The following is a 14,267-nucleotide window of genomic DNA, read 5'->3' as shown; positions in this document are numbered from 1 at the left end:
AAAATCAGCTGTCCTTTATGAAACATACTAAGCTACGGTTGTAGACATTCTCGATGTATTTCGACTATTGTATTTCGATTATTGTATTATATTATTGTATTATCGAGATATCTATTTTATTACTTGCAGCACGAATGTGCAAGAAATGTACAAAAATGTACAAAATGTACAAAAAATGAATGAATGTACAAAAAACAGAAGGTACAAAAAAATGTACAAAAACCTTTATGAAAAAGGCTGCAGACATCACACACTGCGCTCGGCTTGGAGCACGGCTTAAGTATGGTGGAGAGTATGATGATGGTTGCGGTGGGACTCGAAGCGCACGTGTGGTTTCCATTAGGACACACGGCCCCGGGGAGACCAGCATGTTCGATGTCATCTCCCAGTCTACCACGGGTTGGAATCTTGCCGCGTACTCCACAGCCCCTGCTGCCAAAGTCTTTCGCCCTTTTTTCGCGGTCGAGGATAGCACATCTAGCCGTAGGTTAAGCTTAAATGTGAGGCCACGGCAAGTCCCGGGGGTGGAAGAACGCAACCTTCGTAATTAAACTATCCCATTGTGTATGGCCGGTGTGTCTGCATTGTTCGCAGCAACAGCTACCCTCGCATTGGCTGAAGACATTGCATAAGTAAACGTTGCGGTTGTGTGCATGATCTTGCAAGTTGCGGCGATAAAAATAGCTCGCGGCGATGCACAGATTCCTGATTACGCTGCTGGGCGGGGATGCCATTCCGATTTCTTCGTCATATGGTATTGCGTTGCGCTGCTGGTGACAATTTTGTCCGCAAAAATTCCATCCGCGACACAAAAATGCACTTGTTTGATGTTTGTACAATGTTCTCTAGCACCACATGATGGTGATGTTATAGCGTTAGGATATCTGGTCATTTCTGCCCTATAGCCTGACAGTTGATGTCCAAAACAGGTGTTCATGGAAGAAACACCCAGATTACTGCACGTCACTTACTGCAGTGATGAGTCGATCAAAGCGGATCTGCACATGAAGGGCTTCCGTTGCGCTGACACGCTCCAAATGGACGTGTTTACCTGGGACTTTGATAGACTCCCATTCAGTCCGATGTATGCGGGCCGGTTGCGCAGTAATTTAGGGGCTTCCTACACGACTCTCCAAGTTCGTTCAGATGTCAGGGGTCTCATGTGGCAAGTACTTGACAGCCATGCGTATAAGCTGTGCGGTACCGGCCTGACGGTTACGCCCGGTTTTGAATGTATTAAGAATGGGGTACATCGACCAACCCTGATACCTGCAGTAGCCATTGGGTCGATGGCTACCACCCCAGATGTAGCATTTTAATCCTAGTCCAAGTCGCTCGACCGATGGAATCAGCTCTGCCGTGAGCAGGTAGGAGGTTACGACAGGACCCAGGAGGACGCAATCTCTCTCCGACAAGACCCCGATTTGGAATCCTCATCGAAATAACGTTTTTTTCGGGTCAACCACGTGACATGAAATGATACTTCTGTTTTTTGCTAGTATGGTTTGCTACGCTGTGGACGCGGGGAATTACTAAGAATGTGTTAAGCGTATGGCGCTCTGGTTGTGGCGCTACCCAACATAATAAGGGCTGCACCCCCTGGGGTATGTATGCATACAAATGGACTGAGCTCAAGTTGTCGCCCTGGATGCGATAACCTGACTGGAGCCCATCAGGCATAGCCGAGAATTCCTAGGCTGAGCTCATGTGAAGGCTTTGCCCAGCAAAATATGAGCTGCGCCCACACCGTTTTCCCGCATCAATGCCCTGAGGCTGGGCTTACTTAGGATCCCACCGGGCTGCACCTACCTTTTGCGCTTCAGCCAACACAAATTGCTGGCTGGGAGGCGGCCGGTAAGGATAACACATGTGGAGCAATGACGCGCTTCCGTGTATGCTAGCCAGGCAGGTGCGACTTTCGGTTGTGACGGAAAAAATGTACGGGTTCTTCAGAACGTTGATTAAGTTTTAATATAGTTTAGAAAAAATTCCAAGAAGAGGGCAGTCATAATGAAAATAGCACATATCTGCTGAGTTTAGCACAAAAATTGTAGAACGTTTTTGAGCTGAGTTAATGTTACAATATTCACCATACAAAAAAATTGCAAAAGTAAGTTTTTAAGGATCAATCGAATGCCAAGAAGACGGTAGCAACAGCCTTACTCCTCGTCGAAAAACCAGGAGAATGGAGAGATAGGTGAGTTGACATTTCGGTAACATGCCTTTAACGAAACAAATATCAGTAGTAAGTTGGAAATTGCCTGCTGGTCATACCCTATTTTTTGTTTGTTTTTTTTTTGGGGGGGGGAAATAGCGAGCCACAGTTGCCAGTCGTTACTAGGATGCAGCACATGTTCAACTAAGAATAGAAATAAGCGAAAAATACGTGTACATGCACATGCAAATTGCTTCAAGTGAACAGGCATCACGCATCACGCTTCAGTCAAACATGCGAGCAATTTCAAGTAAACAGGCAGCATGCATCATTTATACATGCAAATGATTGTAATTAAACAGGCATCGCGTGCCACGCGTCGGCATCCCTGGTATATGAAAACGATTTTAAGCTAGCACGCATCGCACATTAAGACATTTATTACATTCCCATGGTTGGCTATGATAAGCTCCGTAGGTTAAGGTCTGGTCGCCAACTTTTTATAAGAATGGATTCACTTTTCCTGTCTGGTTGGTGTTCTGTTTGTTTTAGCCTCTACCGGAGGGACCGAGTTCGTACTCGGTTTTGAATAGGATGTCACGCGTCAGGCATCACTCAAGTAAACTAAAAAAACTCGGGTATGAATCATGTAAACGATTTAAAGCTAGGACACAACACTTATCAAGGCACTTATCACGTTCGCATAATCGGCCATGATGAGCAGTGTGCGATAAGGTCTGTGGACCCGAGGAACAACTAAGAATCTATTAGACATTTGGCGCCCAAGTTGTGCAGAACGCACGCAGCATACTTCGGTATGCAGTACTACGCAGTATGTCAGCCTATCCAGAATGGCGTACTTCACACGTTCAAATACCATCAAGTGAATGAAAGCAAAGAAAATAAATGACTGGATTCTTATAAAAGTCGGCGACCAGACAGTACCGCAAGGAGCTCGTCCTGGCCGATCATGAGAATGTGATACGTGCTTTGATGTGTGATGCGTGCTAAATTAAAATTGTTTGCATCATGCAAAGAGTTTCTAATCATGAGTGAGCCTGACGCGTGATACGCGATGCCTGTTTCATTGAAATCGCATGTATAAATGAGGCTTGATGTGTGATGCCTGTTTACTGGAAATTGCTTGCATGCCTGAATGAAGCGTGATGCGTGGTGCGCATGAATTCGTTTGCATGTACACGTATTTTTCGCGTACTCTTACTCTTAGATATGCACCGCATCGTGGTAATGGGTGGCACTCGCTCCTTGTTAAATCACCTGAATTCTGATTACCTGTAAAAACTGTGGCTCGCTGTTCACACACACAAAACAAAGACACTGAAAAGTCGAGCAGGAGCAGGATCGGCAGCCAAGTTTAAATTTACTACTGATACTCGCTTCGGCGAAAACATGTTGCCGAAATATCAACTGATCTATCTCTTCATTCTCCTCCCTTTTTTCGCTGGGAATAAGGCTAGTGATTCTGTCTTATCTAGATGTATATTGTTCTTGGCGAATGAACTGAACAGCTTACGCAATTGATTGAATGTCTCAACTGGTGTTAGCTAAGAGTACTTGAATTGGAATAAAAACTCAACTCCATTGTTAAAAAGCCCACTGCGAATAATCTGGAAAGTATCCCAATAACATATTTGAATGAAGATAGTGCAAGTCACCTGCAATGTAGTGCAAGATATATTACGACCGGTTGCGAACACACCCAAGTTCCTGAACGTCGCTGTGATTGGTTGACATCATTGTTTGTGCTGCCAGGGATGACGTGTGCCTGCATTGCTGCAAAGTTGGTAGGAAATTTGCCTTTTTAAAACATACTAGTTCAAATGATGATGTTATTCCATTTATGCTTGGTTTTTTAACAGAAAACACTGTTCCACAATTTATAATAAGGCAAAATTTCAATTAGATCCTTCAATTGTGAGAATGGGTGTAAAAACCAAACCACATTTATGTCCCTTTTCATTGAGAAAAGGTTCTGCTGGGACAAAAATTATACTATAAGTCTGCTTCTAAAAATCAGTGAACGTGGCGATGAAGTCTCATTTAAGCCGCTGTCTTTGTGGGCGTTTCTCGCCGGTTGTGCATTTGGACCTGGAGCGGGAAAGATTGAACGTTGTTGTTTGTAATTAGGTTTGCCTGCAATACCGAGCCGTTTGCTGTACAGCTTGGCTTGAAGTGGGTTCAAGCCGGTAAGTGTACCTTGGAAGCTTATTTTATGCACATAACTGAGTGAAATAATAATTCCGCAGCTCTTTTCGAAACTGCATCTTCGCTATGCTGTCAAGGATACACTTTATTTCCGCGTCAGGAATAAACAGTCTATGACTCAACCTCAAGGAACACTGTAGCATCGTTCCATCAGGGAGGAATGGAGCTGGCAATTGTATCCTCCCAGCAGGCATGTATGCTAACATGGCTGTAGTGTTGCATCCCTCTGCATTGTGCTTGGCTGAAATGAAAGAAACATGAAACATTGATATTTAATGGAATTGGTAGTTTTGCTGTGTGTCTTCTGTGGTGAGGCAAGACTTACTGCCATATTCCATGTACAATGGCCAGGAGAATGGGAGATGCATGTATTGATATTTTGGCTACATGCCTTTGTCAAGACAAGTATTAGTAGAAACAGATATCAGAATCAGACCTCTGATATTTGTGCTGATAAGAATATATAGCTCAGAAAGTTATGCATCTATTGCTCTATTCTCCCAGTATTTTTACAAGGAATGAGGTCTTTAGTGCTGTCTTATCTACATGTATAATGTTCCTTGCAAATGTGTTTAACAACTTACATGTCTGCCATGAGACCAATCATGCATGGACCAGGCTGCAAAACAAAGTCCATCCCTTGCACCATATGTCTAGTTAATATCAGCACACTGCACCTTATGCCCACATGAATGAAAACTAAGGCCAGTCCAAAATATGCTTAATAATAAATTGTTTTGCAGGAAAAAAAGTTTTTAGGGTGTTACTACCTGAAAATATCTTCCAGTCATCATAACTACTTGGAAAAATGGCTTTCTATGTGCTGAAATTGGTGGTAAACATGTGCTAAACTTGAAGGCATGCAGGTTTTTGATGTGCACGCACAAATTTACTTGCAGCTACGGCAGTGCTCCATGTTCAGCATGACATGATTTTTCAGTCTATGACATGGGCATGACCACCACTGGGATCAGTAGGACAGTGTATGAAAATCAGGCTGTTGCATAAAATGACTAAGTGGCTGTGATGTTCCCAGCCTGGTAAGCATCTGTATCAGATGCATCCAGGTCTTGGGGCACTTGAATTTGTAGTGTTCATGTGCTGAAAGGTATGGTGAGGTATTGCCACCATGTCAGGCATGTTGGAAGCAACAAATACCTTGTGCAGTCTGTCTGGTGGAGTCCTGACTCAATAACAATTGACCTTATTCTGCTATTGTTTTTTGACATAATAAAATCACACTGAAAAGAAACAGATCCAGTAGCATCTTACTTCTAATATGTTGAATCTGAGGTGCTTCCTTTGTAGCATGATAAGTTTGCCTCAATAAGATATTTACTGCAGTGTGATAGCCAAACCCTGTCATGTACGGTGCACCAGTAAGTTATGATATATCCAATCTTAGGTGAATGATTATATTTTAGGCACCCCACAGTTTTACCATTGTACTGCATTTGAATGCTCTTTTACAGCATTTCTACTGATCTTAGAAGCAAACAAATGCTGCATTTATTGGTTGATTTTATAGCCAATAGTCAAAACAAACTAACTTCTATCTCATGATTTGATCACTGGTTACTAAAGGGGAGCCAAAGATCATCCTGCTCACTGTCAGCAATCTACATCTGGTGTAATAGCTGGTGTTCAGACTTGGTAATGTAAAGCAGAATGGTGAAAACATTGAAAAAGGAAAAGTTTGCATCAGTGACAATGTACAAAATGGTATACTGTCATTATCATTGACAAGGTGACCAGTGTGTTATCAAGAGGGGAGGGCATTGAAGAATGATCTAAAATGCATAAAGTTATGGATGACCCCTATGCCCAGGAAGAAAGGAGTGTATGTTAACAGGGAAAGACCAGCAAAAGAAAAACTCTTTGTTGGGTTCCCCTACCATTGCTTTTGCTACCATTGTTTACTTCTGGCTTCCATGCCTATCCTTTCCATGAGCATCCCACTAGTCAGGGCTGTTTGCTGTTCTTGGTTGGGATGGGATTAGGGTCTATGCAGGCAGCAATGACCATTTCAGGGCAGTGGGATAAAGGATAGTGGAAATTGTGGGGGCACCACTGCATGTGTCTGATAGGCTTCGGCTCCCTAGACTTGCCCAGCTCAGGAGACCTTCTTTGGGCTATGTGCGGGTACTGTGGCAGGGCTGCCAACTCTTGTTACTCATTGTCTCTTATCTCGATTATACTCATGGCCTGTTCATACAACATGCATCAGGAAAAATGGCTGTTGCAGGGATGAAAGATGAAGCAGTGAGCAGACCGAGAGTGGTAGACTGGATTGCTACCCCTAAATACTACTTGTGCTGGCCTCCGGTAATCCAACAGTCGAGATGTCACACAGCATTTCAGTGATAGGCCTCAGGTGCCGCCCATACATGATATTGTGGACGGCACAGAGGGGGAGGACGGTTTTAATGGAGCGTAACTGTAGCGGAACAAGGGGGGGGGGGGGGCGGATGAGCGTAGCGTTACGTTCCGGTATGATGGCCAATCATGTTGATATTTTAAAAGTTATGCATCATAACCAGGGGAGGTGGATTTCTCGCCTTGGGTAACCTGCGCACAGCAAGGGATAGAAAGGTCGAAGGTCGATCGAAGATCAAATCGACAAAATGCCTTGAATGCTTTGTGGACGGCCCGTTACGAGCAGAGGTCTCATGAGTGTGTCTTCGCAGTGTACGTCTTCTGGTCGCGGGTCTTCAGAGTCAACAGAAAAGTGGCCAGCGATGTTCAGCATGACGTGATGATAACGGGCAATGCGCGTCTGTTGACCAACTGCCATTGTTGCAGGTTAAATATGCGTCTGTTGTTACTCGGTGTTTTGTGCACATGTGCACTCGCAGCTGCAGCTCCCAAAACTGGAGCAGAACACAAAGACAGATCAAAGGAAAAGGTGAGCATTACTTTGTGTCTGAGGCTCATTATGTCCAAAGCATGTTACTGATGATAACCAGACACATCTTCGCAGGTAAGATGGCTAAATGATCGCAGTTTGATCAGGAAAATTTGAAGTTGAAAAAACGATTGACGGGATAAAAATTAATGATCAAGTTCTGGTTAAGGGGAATGGTTTTGAGTGCTTAGGTATGCTTCGTAGTTTGTGAGCTGGAATGTCACGTAACCACTCATCAGCATAAATGGTCGGGAGAGGTACGTTCGTACTGTTAGTACTGCAGTTTTTGTGTAACACATGGGTTTGCCGATAGCATTGTTTGCTGTGAATATTGATTATAGCGGCGGTGTCCCCGTAAAATATCCCGTCTCATACTGTGCGCCGGCATTTTGGTCTGTTGCGTCCTCTTCGTCCTGATTGGCTTTGCCGGTGCACAGGCGTGCATTTTAGACATGTGCAATAAAAACATCCGCACGAATGTCTGCAGTATGAAGATGTGCGCATGTGGACGTTCGGTTATTACTAAACCGCAAAGGAGTGCCGATAGTGCACTGGTTATGCCACGCGTCTGGGAAACCAGAGGTACGATGTTAGACTGCCCGCGGTGCCCGCCTTTCCTGCCAAGGTAAAAGACAGGCGAAGCCATACAGCGTCAGCAGCTCAGTGCGTCCTAAAGCCCGAATAAAAAACAAAAGCACACACACTCACTGAGCCGCGAAGCGACTCGCAAGGTGGGGTGTAAAGGGCTTTGCGTTTTGAATGGATGGCCCGACCCGACACGGTTATACCGTGTCCAACGTTTTGGCAGGCTCTCAGCTCGCATCCCATAAACATGAAGGGATCGGGTTTTCATGAGAAGATACTGTCACCTTTTAAAATCGATTTTGCGTGTGGACGTCTGACATTGATTTTGAACATTAAAATTCGAAAATTCCCGAACTGTTGGTCCTACATGACATAAGCCTGACATGAATTAGTGTACCCAACATGTCCGAAACCCGAAATGAATTACTGTAACGCCGGACCAAAAAAAGTGAGAATATCTGGGTCAACATCATGGAGGAACATAAAACTCAAAAAAGATTCTGCATTGTGCTTCGAAGCTCGCTCGCAGATGCTGATCTTGGCAGACTTATTACTTCATGAACAGTTGTCTATACGGACATAATCGATGCAAACATCAACGTTCACGAACACTTTATGTAACAAATATACGGGTAGCGAATATCCTAGGCGCAACCATTTGCGCGTACAAGCATGCGTATGGGCGGATATCTCCGTTGCGTTCATACACACTGGTAAGCACTTATGAACGGGCATTCGCATATGAAGATTTGCATACAAACATATGTGACACACATCTGTTGCTCTACGAACCTTTGTCACGGCGTCGTCAGTGACGGACAATGTGGTCGGTCATTCGTCGTAAGCTTAAATATGAGTAGGACTGGTGATGAAAGCAATTTTATTGTTGATCTGGCTATCTTTTTGTGTAGAGGCTCAGTGATGAAGATCACTATGATGAAGACGAAGAACACAACTTGGACTACGATCATGAAGCTTTTTTGGGAGATGAAGCTAAGGAGTTTGACGAGCTTTCACCCGATGAAAGCAAGGAAAGACTAGCGTGAGTAAGGTCGACGCTTTGGAGGTTTCATTTGCAAATCGCAAATCCTTCCTAGTCGTTGGTACGTCTCTGCATTAAGACATGCCATGTGCGGTGGTGTTTTGTCGATTGAGATGTGAACCATAGCAAAGCATTACGCCACGGGTGGATCAAGAACGCCACAAACCTGAGTTGGCTGCTCTTCAATTATATTTCCTTATCCTCGCACGTTTCAGGCAAATTTTCTGCGCACATGGAAAAATGTGCCAGAGCATGAAGGGGAGGTGTTTCACGCGTGGTGGCTTTATCGCGGCTGGGCTCCGCGTTGTATGCGGACGAACTCTACTCTTCCTTATGTTGGTGGCACTTAAAATTTCCTTCAGACGTGGCGTGCTTACAAATTTAACTGTCGCAGGCTAATCGTGGACAAAATTGACGAAAACAAGGATGGAAAACTCACGGAAGAAGAACTTACCAAATGGATGAAGCACACGCAGAACAAGTACATCAATGAAGATGCTGACAAGCAGTGGGAGGTAAGTTACATGTTGGGTTATCGTTAAGTCCTGGTGATCTGTGCAGGGGCTGGGTTTTGATATTTGAGGTCAATAGCTAACATTTAGTAGCGTGTCTATGTGAGCTTATTTATGTTCATTAAGTGCGACTCGGGAACTTCTGCGTATGTATCTTACGAATGAATTTATAGATAAGTTACATGTAGCGTCAGACAGCAATCGGATCTAGGTGTGCTATATATGCACGGGGTGCCTTCACTTCATAATTGCTTGTGTCCGCGGTTTTTGTGATAAGCGCAATCATGGGAATCCGTTTCTTTTGCAGGCGCATACCACAAAGGACAAAGACAACATATCTTGGGAAGACTACAGGAAGTCCGTGTATGGCTTCACGGAAGATCTGGACGACTCCGAGGATGAAGACGGCACAAACTACAAACAGATGGTGGACCGCGACAACCGGAGATGGAATGCTGCCGACGCGGTATGAACTCAAGCACGCGTGATACGGGGCGCATCCACCTCCTCATTGGTGGTCCTGATCTGGCGCGGTGGGCGGCACGTGACCGAACAGAGCAGAAGATCAAAGTCAGTGAGGCTGAATGAACAGGGAAGCCAGCTGTCAGATTTACCAACCAATCGTTCAGTCATTGTATTCAGGTTGAGCGCACGGTAACCAAAAATTCAGCTCCTCGGCTACCGCGAGCTTGGCGTATAAGAAATATTCATTACGTGAAGCGAAATGGGCCTGTCGAAGGCTATCTCGTCCATTATTTATTTTAATGACGACCCGAAAGCTCGGATTCCAGGCAGCCGCTTTTGTTACACCTCAGCTGATCGCAGGGAACAGTTTTCAAACCCAACAAACCCTGCGTAACTGAGATATTGCCACTTTAATGCTTTGTACGGGGTCGTGAAGCTATGAACTGGAGCTGACGTAAATGAAGGTGCTTCTTCCGCGTACACAGTCGCGTGCGGCCCACGTTGGAACCGTTAGTTTGAAAAAGTATCGCATCACGGATGCCAGACTTCTGGTAAGAAAAATGTGTCAAGGGAATAAGGAGATTTTCCCGCGAACTTCTACACATTGAACTCAGCAACCTCAGTAGGCCAATTTACTGGGGTGCGCTGCGATAGATGCTCCGGGTAATGTGATTTTGAATATCCTAACGGAGATTCGACGGAGGAAGCCTGCGGGGATTTGTAACATTTCCAATTAATTTCATTCAGATATCTTAATGAGATCGGGGAATAAGTTCCAAGTCAGCTTTTGCTGAAACCAACGTTGGGTGTGCCACCGTATCCGTTATCCCAACGCGACAATGGTGTATCTGCAGGAGCGTGTTCGCATCTCACGACAAGCATCTGTTCCAGGACAAAGATGGCAATCTCACGCGAGATGAATTTGCCCATTTCCTGCACCCGGAGGAGGTGGACCACATGAAGGAGATTGTTATTTTGGAGACTGTTGAAGACATTGATAAGAACAAGGACGGAAAAATCACTGAGGATGAATATATCGGTAAGGACCGTCTGGCCTTAGAACACTGCTGGCCGATTACAAGGCACTGCACGACTGTTGCCTTAAGCTGCTTCACTGCTAAATCGTATATAGCGCCATGTATAGCGTTTAACACCAATGGAGTTCAACGATCATCAGTCAACACCAATTGTCTCACCAGTGGAGTGGATGACATCCTCACACATCCAAGACAGCAAGACCTGGTGTTCACCAAACTGAATATGCCTCACGTGGCGCCACTTTTTCTACACGTTTACCGTGCGAAGCTCTGTTATCGAGGTTACGGTTCAGTAACGTGGCATGAAAGGAAGTCGGCATTTTGACGTCTTTCGTAGCATTCTTCGGAACTGAGCCATGTGAAATTTTATTCGACGATGCAGCGGTTGGTCGGTAAGATACACCTGTAAACGGGAATGGTGTCTGTGTGTCTCAACTCGCCTAGCCTGCCAGAGGAAGAAGTGAAGTTTGAGGATTAGGCGTTACGGAAATGATAACAAATTAGCTGGATTTGGCACATTATCACCGAATACTTACGTTGTCCTGGATTCCATGAAGACAAATTTGCTTGCCTATTGATCCTGGCGATTAGGTAGGAAAATGTTAGGAAAGCTGTTCAACAATGTGACCCTTTAAAAAGGTGAAGTTGGTGATGTTGAAGTTGATGGTGTTGCTCTGTCCAGGCGACATGTTCGATGGTGAGGCGGGTGGAGAAGAGCCCGACTGGGTCCAGAAAGAGAGGGAGCAGTTCAAAAGCTACCGGGACAAGGACGGAAATGGATACTTGGACAAGGAGGAGGTGAGATTTGTGCATTGCTCTTTTATACACCAGGTTGTTATAGCAACCGTATTTAGCTGGCAACATCGTGAGCTTTGCTCGCTTTGTTTGTGCGAGCGGCCCTCGCGGGCATTTACGTTTTGACAAATATTGGCATTTTCATAGATCAGCCAGCGAAGTTCCGCTACTTATGTGCTTATGAATCACATTGTCATTGAACTTAGTTAACGATGGTGACGAAGTTTTGGAATCGACTTAAGAAATTTGGAGCTCTATAGGAGCACCGTTCCTGAAAGTACAGTCTTGAATGGGTTGGAATCACGCGTGAAACTTTTTGCGTGCCACATCGGAACAAGCGGATGTGACAACTATAATGACCGGACGGTGTGCGCTAAAATGCTTCCAAATTAATGTTTATGACAGCTTCTTGATCCGAGGTGACGAGACCTATCACGAATCCTAGCTTTTGAAAGTGAGACGTTTGAACCCAAATAAACGAGTGGTGATCGCACGTTATATCAAGTTACCGATATCAAGTAATGCCTACATTGTACAGGTGGTTTCTGGCAATCCGTAATGGATGTGATTGGCGCTTTAGGGCGCGTCGACATTGGGAGTGTTTTCCGCCCACTTCCTGACAATCTTCCATGAGTTTAAAGTGTTGCATATTGTCTAATACTTGCTGAATTGCATGCACTCCACTGCGGACCACCCCGTTGCGTGAGGTTGTTATGCGATGGCCTAAATCTGTCCGTAGCTAACCTTGCCCGCAAAACATAATTTATTGAGCATTTCAACCTGCAGGCGTCCGTAGATACGAACTTTTTTCAATGTGCAAAGATGTGACACATTTAGATGCTCCGTTGAAGCAGTCAATGCTGATTCGACGAACTTTGATGTCGCTGGGCTGGCATTCGACGCACTTTGCCGTCGCTGGGCTGGCATTCAATAATGAGACTTGTTGAGACTTCCAGATATGCTGGCTAATGGCCATATATTGCGGTGATGACAACGGAAGACCAGACTTATTGAGAGCTAGCGATCCGGTGCAAGCCCCGTGGACTTAATGATGACCACAACTAGAAATAACTCTGTGAGGATCCCGGAGCAGCGCAGTTCGGAATTCACCCTTTGTAAGATGACTGCTCTTGCTAACCGAGAGCACCGCTTTGATGGTATACACGCTCCGCCTTCGCGAGCTAAGGCCTTTGTGCGGCACAGGTGTCCGCCTGGATCATTCCCCCAGACTACGACCACTCGCTGGCCGAGTCAAAGCACCTCATCAATGAAGCGGATGTGGACAAAGACGGCGTGCTTTCCAAGGAAGAAGTGTTGGAGAAATACGACCTTTTTGTCGGCTCTCAGGCGACGGAGTTTGGAGAAGCGCTGTACAAGCACGACGAGTTTTAAACCCAAGTGATATTTGACCATTGCATTGGCATTAGCGCGCATCGAACTCTTGTGCTGACCTTGCGTCGACCAGTTGGCTTCGACGTAAACTTGTGTGGTTCGTTTTGTCAATTGCAGTTTGTGTTTCTATGGTGTGTTATAGGGTTCTGTTCAACTAGTCGCTGTAAATAACAGACCTTGTCGCATTGCCGGAGAATTGACCTTACAGACGTAGGTGCGTTGCTGAACTCAACACTGCATGCATTCTTTCAACATGTCTTACCAGCCATGAATAACGCCAGCTCAGATTCGCGTTTTAGTACGAGCGTGAGTGCTGTGAAAATGCGCATCGTGGCGACGCATTGCGTAGTGGTTTTAGCGTTTATACTGTTTTGAATTGAGCAAATATACGTTCGAGTTTGATACACATATTGTTATGTAGATTACGAGGAGAAAACGATACAGCTATATCATTTATGTCATTGACTACCACCTATTCACACCTGGACCGAGTTTTCACCATGACCGAGTACGTTGTGATGTTCACTGAGACCGAGCCTGTTCAGACGTCCTCATCGAGACGGAGCTTCGAGGGCAAAGTTGGCCATGACACCCCTTCTGGGACCACATCACCACAAGACGTCTCGCTGAGACGATCTTAGTGGGCATGACTCCAACGGTGAAGAAGATTGTCTGGCGCTCGCATGGGCTGGCGGTCAGTTGGGATGTTTGCAAGTCATCTTTTCAGCCGTAGGTAATAAAAGCTAGAGCTTCTCACTTCAGCTTCTCACTTTTCACTTCGAATCGTATGATTCGTTCGACTTCCACAATGTAGCTTTGTCATACGGGCAGTGTGTCGAGCAACGCCCCGCGGTGGAAAACCTCAAAGCCAAGGACAGTTCTAACTGAATCGTACACCGGCCCTTGCACCTCAGGTGCTGTCCTCCGGCGGACGTCAGCACTTCCGGACTCCGTGCTGGCAGCTGGAGTCTGATTCTTCGCAGAAGAGGCTCTATACCTGGGGCACCTACCGGCTAGCCCCATGCGTACGAGCAGTCAGGGGTGAAAAGGTGTCTTTTCTGTCACCGACGAAATTTGGAACGACTTTAATTTTCACCTGGACCCAAATATATCGGAAACCGTTGCAATACAACCCTTAAGACGATGAACCACA

The 14,267-nt window shown here is 45.4% G+C and overlaps 1 protein-coding gene across 1 annotated transcript; it reads left to right on the top strand.

The window, feature by feature from the left end:
* Positions 1-4,228: 4,228 nt before the first annotated feature.
* scf (Calumenin B scf) lies at positions 4,229-13,518 on the top strand. Its single transcript, XM_037214533.1, has 8 exons — positions 4,229-4,362; positions 7,184-7,286; positions 8,783-8,913; positions 9,308-9,428; positions 9,733-9,891; positions 10,782-10,929; positions 11,610-11,725; positions 12,926-13,518. Exons 2-8 carry the CDS (start codon positions 7,191-7,193, stop codon positions 13,112-13,114), a joined length of 960 nt encoding a protein of 319 aa, XP_037070428.1. The 5' UTR covers positions 4,229-4,362; positions 7,184-7,190; the 3' UTR covers positions 13,115-13,518.
* The last annotated feature ends 749 nt before the right edge of the window (positions 13,519-14,267 follow it).

The sequence above is a fragment of the Pollicipes pollicipes genome, unplaced genomic scaffold, assembly GCF_011947565.3.
Source record: "Pollicipes pollicipes isolate AB1234 unplaced genomic scaffold, Ppol_2.1 Scaffold_3447;HRSCAF=4054_pilon_pilon_pilon, whole genome shotgun sequence".
In the NCBI taxonomy this organism is placed as follows: Eukaryota; Metazoa; Arthropoda; class Thecostraca; order Pollicipedomorpha; family Pollicipedidae; genus Pollicipes; species Pollicipes pollicipes.
Note: the sequence above shows the minus strand (reverse complement) of the source record. Positions and strands in the feature narration are given on the sequence as shown.

What these genes read in the sequence shown, in the direction of transcription:
- scf (XM_037214533.1), top strand. Translation starts at nt 7,191, where the DNA reads ATGCGTCTGTTGTTACTCGGTGTTTTGTGCACATGTGCACTCGCAGCT. An exon ending in ATGCTGACAAGCAGTGGGAG is followed by an intron (nt 9,429 to 9,732) that starts GTAAGTTACATG and finishes TTTCTTTTGCAG; the next exon opens with GCGCATACCACAAAGGACAA. An exon ending in GATGGAATGCTGCCGACGCG is followed by an intron (nt 9,892 to 10,781) that starts GTATGAACTCAA and finishes CATCTGTTCCAG; the next exon opens with GACAAAGATGGCAATCTCAC.